Source organism: Moschus berezovskii, chromosome 11 (assembly GCF_049115385.1).
Source record: "Moschus berezovskii isolate FMDL1 chromosome 11, NW_MosBer_1.0, whole genome shotgun sequence".
In the NCBI taxonomy this organism is placed as follows: Eukaryota; Metazoa; Chordata; class Mammalia; order Artiodactyla; family Moschidae; genus Moschus; species Moschus berezovskii.
Window position 1 is genome coordinate 78,798,817 of NC_142470.1, and position 6,000 is coordinate 78,804,816.

Genomic DNA, 6,000 nt, shown 5'->3' on the forward strand with positions numbered 1-6,000 from the left:
TTCAGAAAGTAATCTTTGTTAATAGTTTTTAGTCTTTGTTCTGTGTATGAGAAATATACATACATTGTTTTGTTTTTTACAAAAATGAATTTTTTTTTTTTTTTTGGCTGCACCACACGGCTTATAGGATCTTAATTCCCCAACCAGGGACTGAACTCAGACCCACAGCAGTGAAAGCACCGAGTCTCAACCACTGGACCACCAGGGAATTTCCCCAAAATGAATAATTCTTTACAGACTTTTGTAGCCTGCTTTTTTTCACTTGGTGTATATTGAACGTTTTTTTCTGTTATGAAATATGACAATTGCATTTTGATGTCCCTACTCAATTGTGAGACTCGATGCTTCTTTTTTCCACCTAGAAGTTATGTATCCCAGGGATCATTGTGTCTTTAAGGGAGGGTATACTGCTGATATCCAGCAAAGCGGGTTTGGGAAATTTTCCTAAAAGTTGTGGGGATGGCATTTTCCTAGGGTCCCGCCCTTGAGAGCCTCTTGGGGTAGGTGAGAGGTGCCAGAACACCTCTGAGTAGAGGTCTCCCGGCTGTCCTTCAACTTCTTTTTTTATAGAGGTCAGTCTATAAGCCCTGGAAGGATCAGGACTTTCAGTTTAATAGCAGTTAGGTAAGGCTGCCTGAGCCTTGGTGGGGTACAAGTGGGAACAAGGCACTTCTGCCCTCGGGGAGCTTGCTGTGTAGCCAACCGTTTCTCCTTGTTGACCATGACTCCAAGTCCAGCCAAACCCCGGAAGTACTAGATGGAACCTAATCCCTATGGAGCCCTCCTCCCTAGTGTTCTTCACGTGGCTCAATTACTTGCCTCCCTCACAGCCCTGGGAGGTGGACGAGGCAGGGAATAATGTCCACTGCCATGGGCCTTGATCTAACCCACCCATTGTTTCCCTCAACCCCTGTCTCTAGTCTCACTCTACCTAATACCTTCCCCACTGCACTGCTCGATGAGCCATTCTGAAACTGTCTCTGCTCTCATCTCCCTCAGCGGCTCCCATTCATCCCCAGGCAATGTCAGCCTCTTTGGGTAGCATGCAGAGCTGCCCCCAGCATGGCCTGGTCAGCCTCTGCAGCCTGTTGCCCCCTGTTCCATCCACTTCGTACCCTCTGAGCTCAAGTCTGACTCACTTGGAGTTTCCTGCTTGTCTGCACCCACCCTTCTACTCACACCTTCCATTCGTCCTGCAGTTCCTGCCCATCCACTGCACGCCCCTCTATTTGGCCCTGCTGAAGTGTCCCCGCGTCTGTTAACCTCTGGCTTTCTCTAGCCCAAAGGACACTTCGTCCTCTGAACTCTCAGAGGGTCTCATCTTTCTTTAGTACTCCTCACTTTCTCACCTTGATTAGTGCTCTCGGCAGGAAGTATTTCTCTCACCTGCTGCTCATAGGCAGGAGTGCTGTCCAGATCCCCGTGAGCTCTCATTGAGCTGCTTAGCATTCTGAAGGGGCTTCAGGAAAGGTCATGGACCCGCCAGCCCATTTGAGCGATGGGGACCTGGAGAGCCCGAGGTCATCCTGCAGTCTGGTGGTGGAGCTGGCCAGTTCTCTTCCCAGCCCTGCTCCTTCACCCAGTTCCCAGGAGTGTGCTGAGTCAAGTCTTGAAAGAACCTCAGTTCTCGTGTTCTCGTCTTCACCTTCTTGTTCCCCACCTCCCAGGTACCGGTGACCATGAGATCTCTGCGACTGCTCAGAATTCCCTTCCTGTGTGGCTTGCTCTGGGCCTTTTGTGCCCCAGGTGCCAGGGCCGAGGAGCCCGGGGCCAGCTCCTCTCATCACAGCAGCATGGGCCTGGATAAGAACACAGTGCATGACCAAGAGTACGTATTCAGCCAGGGCTGTGGTCCAGGGGCCTCCCCGTCTGCAGCTGCAGCCAGTTACAAAGGCACACGCTGTCCCCTTTGCCTTCTACTATTTGTATAACCCCTTGACATTTTTCCAAGCCTGATGTTTATTCCTTGTAGCCACCTGTAAGTCCAGGTGTTCTTTTTTTGCCATCACATCACAGATGAGATCCAAAAAGGATGAATGGCTTTCCTGAGTTCATTCTGTCTCTCTCTTTCAGCACAGACAGGCAGATAGACACAGACACCAGCAGTAGTGGCAGAGTCCAAAATAAAGCTAAGGTTTCTTGCTTATGACAAGATCTTTTCCTTTTTTCTTGGCATGTTCAAACATTGCATCATTTGTTGGAACTTTTACCCTGGGCCAGTTAGCCTCACACATTCCTGCCTACAATTCCTGCTCTATTGTCCTTAAATTGCTTTAAGGAAAAAAAAAAAAATTAATAGCTCCCCCAACAATGTTAGGTAAAGAAACTGCCTGCCATTGCAGAAGACCCAAGAGACATGGGTTCAGTCCCAAGATTCGGAAGATCCCCTGGAGTAGGAAATGGCAACCCACTTTAATATTCTTGCCCGGAAAATTCCATGGACAGAGGAGCCTGATGGGCTACAGTCCAAGGGGTCACAAAGAGTCGGAGACGACTGAACATGCACACACACCCCCAAATGTTATAACCATATTCTAATAATAAAAAGGAAAAAGCACCCATAATCTTGCCAGCATAACAGATGAACTGTTTGATTTTTTTTTTTTTTTACCCTACTCCTTTCGTGGTCTTGCCTATGTCTATCTTCTTGGAGAGTGGTCTGCCACTGTTTCTGTTAGTTTTTCTGGGATGGATGTACTTGAAGACCTTGAACTTTTCAGAGTCCTTAAGATTTCAGCAGGATCCCAGCCCAGCATCGCTGCCAAGTGGTCTGAGCTTCACTGTTGGTTTTAGGCATATCATGGAGCATCTCGAAGGTGTCATCAACAAACCAGAGGCGGAGATGTCCCCACAAGAGCTGCAGCTCCATTATTTCAAAATGCATGATTATGATGGCAATAATCTGCTTGACGGCCTAGAACTCTCCACGGCCATCACTCATGTTCACAAGGAGGTAGGTCGGGCTGTGGCCCAGGGGGCAGCATCTTGGAAGGGCCTCCCTCTGGTGACTCAGTCCCTGCTCTTGATGACTTCCCCATCCTTGGGCAACACTGTTACTGCTTCTCATTTTTCTGCTCACCTTCTGCTCTGCCTCTTTTCCTGTTCAGAGGGCCTTCTCACAAAGGGTGACCAGCTGAGGCAGAAGCCCCAGAGCCTGCCTTGGATCTTTAGCAAGTGCCACTGGCATTTCCACCACGTGCCAGGGTCTGAGAACTAGCTGAAAGGCAGACCACATTCAAAAGGCAGAACTGGGAAGAAGTTATATCATTTGGGAGGAATGGCCAGTCTGGGCCAAGGGATCGAGGGATTTGATGAGTGAGGGTTTGGGCCATGTCCTTGTTATTATCTCTAATTTGAGAGGTGAGGAGACTGAAACTCAGATCTTATGCTTCCAGATCTAATGCCTGTTCCACTTGACCACACCGTAATCTCAAGAGACGAGGCAAGGCAAAGTTGGGGAGGGGCATGTGCTCACACTGGCTGCCAGTTGAGTGGGGCTGTGTTTGCTCTGAAGGTAGCCGGGAGCACCAGCGGCTTTGCACCAGCGGAGACAAGCATAACTAATGCAGTGTTTGCTGTGGGAGGCAGACTGGTGGATGCTAGCAGACTGGCTTTGAGAGAGGAATTGGGGTCCAGCTGCCCTGGCAGGCGAGGATGGTGGTGGGCAGGAGAGGAAAGGGTCTAGACATGGGAGAGGTGACAGAGGACGAATTGGCCACAGACATGAGCAGCCTTAGCTCAGCCCTTGGCAACATGAGCCCTGCCACACCTGCTTCTGGAGCAGAAGTGCCTTCACCTCAGAGACTGTAGTGCGGTCTACTGGTCAGCAATGCCTTCTTCCTCTTGTCCTGACCCCGAGATGTCTAGTGTGGGCTCTCACCACTTTAGCAGAGCTGACCTGTGGGAGGGCCTAGGCTGTGAGCTTTTCTTTAGGATAGATTTATGGGTCCTGGAATCTATGAAACTCCAAGTTCTCTGTAAGCCAGACCCACCTTTCTACAATGAACGTGTATGACTTTGGTAATGAAAAAAGAATGAAAAGTATTTTTTAAAATAAATCAGCAAGGGCCTACTTTGATTGCATCGTCCTTTTAACTGCCAAATATCATTTTTAAATTGGGTTGTTGTGAACTGACTCTGGATCTAACATGTGGCTTGTGGATTTCCGAGAAATAGAAGTACTACATTTGAAGGGGTCTATAGACATTTTATTTTGGACATTAACCAGGCGCTTTCAGTAAAAGATGCAGCTCACCGTGCTGTGATCTGTACCTTGTAGGAGGGAAGCGAGCAGGCACCAATGAACGAAGATGAGCTGATCAACTTAATAGATGGTGTTTTGAGAGACGATGACAAGAACAACGATGGATATATCGACTATGCCGAATTTGCAAAATCCCTACAGTAGACCGGAGGTGGCCATCTCCCAGTTAAATGCAGATCTGACCCATTATAATGTGATCGGACACTTAACGTAATGCAAAATAACTCATTTTCAAAATACTGCTTTGGTATTTTGGTAAAAACCTGTAGCAGCTTGTTACACTGGGGTGAGAAAGAGAAATTAAGAGAAATAAAAAAGCAGAGGAATGGGACCTACTGTAGTCCCCAAGTACTGTTAAATATCTCATTGGACAAGGGCTTGATAAAAAATATCCTTTTAAGAATATTGGATGATCGGAGCTGAGCACTCAGGAACTTGGATGGAGAATGCTGCCAGGCTCTTGGTTTTAATTTATGCTACCTGAAAAGTAAGACAAGCTTTTGCTAACTGGACACACTTTTCAGTAACTGAAGGAATGGAATGAATGCCAAATGTTTCCCCTGGGGGTGTCCTGTCTCTTCAGAGGAACGTGGTCAGTATTCTGTAAGGTTCCCCTGGCCTAAATGATTACTTGTTCTGGTCAAGGGAGTATTTATTAGGCTATTCAAAGCCACAGATCAGAAGAATGTCAAATAGTTGAGCTAGCCAGAGTCTAAGATTTTGTATCTCCTGGGACTTTGGGAACAACACACCACTGACCTAAGTGATTCACCTTTTTCAGTTTTTCAGTATTTTATAATACTACTGCCACATCCTTACACTCTCTTTTATGTCTTCTTCAACCAAGGAGAGACCTCAATTCTAAAAGTGTTCTCTACTTCTCATCGTTACCAAACATTTTTGCTTTCTAGGTATTTGTATTTAACTCTTGTTTCTAGGGTTTTGTTTTTGCAGTTTAGAAACTCTCAAGAATGTAAGGACTTTATCCCTTCTGCTTGATACAGCAGAGGTGAACTACCAGCTGGTCTAGCCTAAGTGAAAAGTGAAAAGATTCTTCACCAAGCACAGTGATTAACCTGACACACGAGATCTAGAAGGAATGTTGTTTAAATTACCTCTTCTGCCTGAATACGTGAATTCTTTCAGATCAGTAGAAAAAGAAGCCTAAAAACTCTTAACAGTGTAAATCTCAATTATAATTCAAAATCAGAAGTGGCTGCAGATTATAAGTTAGTTTTTGGAATGTGATGGATGTGCTGTGATAGGAAACCTGAAATGATGGTTGAATGGGTTAAAAAAAAACTGCATAAAATTTGCTGTAAGATATATAGACTTATTTTCTGTACTAAAGTATTCTTCTAAGAAAAATAAGTATTTGTAAAAATGGTTTCCTGTGTCAAGTATTTGTGCAATCAGAGCTGAATTGTAAACTATTCTTGTAATAACTGGTTATTTTGAAAGATTTATATAATGAATTCTGGATATATGACCAATAAAACTAATGAAATGAAAAAGCAGTTGAATTTTTCCACATAGGCCTCTCTTCCTACCACCCAAAGGGTTGGTTGCTTTAATGCCCACGTTTACAGGTGGGACCTATCCCATGGGCTGGGACCCTCCCTGGCACTACCTTGTTCCTTTCTACAGGGGTAGATCTAGGATTCACAGTCACTTTCCTTCTGTAGGCATTTTTTTCCTCTGCATGAAAGCACTTTTTGGACCGTCCTTCTCTGGCC

At 45.8% G+C, this 6,000-nt stretch overlaps 1 protein-coding gene across 5 annotated transcripts in view; it reads left to right on the plus strand.

Moving 5' to 3' along the window:
* The window catches only part of MCFD2 (multiple coagulation factor deficiency 2, ER cargo receptor complex subunit), a 47,059-nt gene extending 41,278 nt beyond the window's left edge, over window positions 1–5,781 (plus strand). For 4 of the 5 annotated variants that reach the window (XM_055400918.2, XM_088841501.1, XM_055400921.2 and 1 more), the window contains exons 2-4: window positions 1,668–1,828; window positions 2,794–2,953; window positions 4,280–5,781. In XM_055400918.2, the coding sequence (XP_055256893.1) occupies window positions 1,680–1,828; window positions 2,794–2,953; window positions 4,280–4,408 (438 nt within the window). In that variant the 5' untranslated portion in view covers window positions 1,668–1,679 and the 3' untranslated portion in view covers window positions 4,409–5,781. The remainder of the gene's footprint in view (window positions 1–1,667; window positions 1,829–2,793; window positions 2,954–4,279) is intronic. The other variant, XM_055400917.2, reaches the window with a different exon arrangement.
* The last annotated feature ends 219 nt before the right edge of the window (window positions 5,782–6,000 follow it).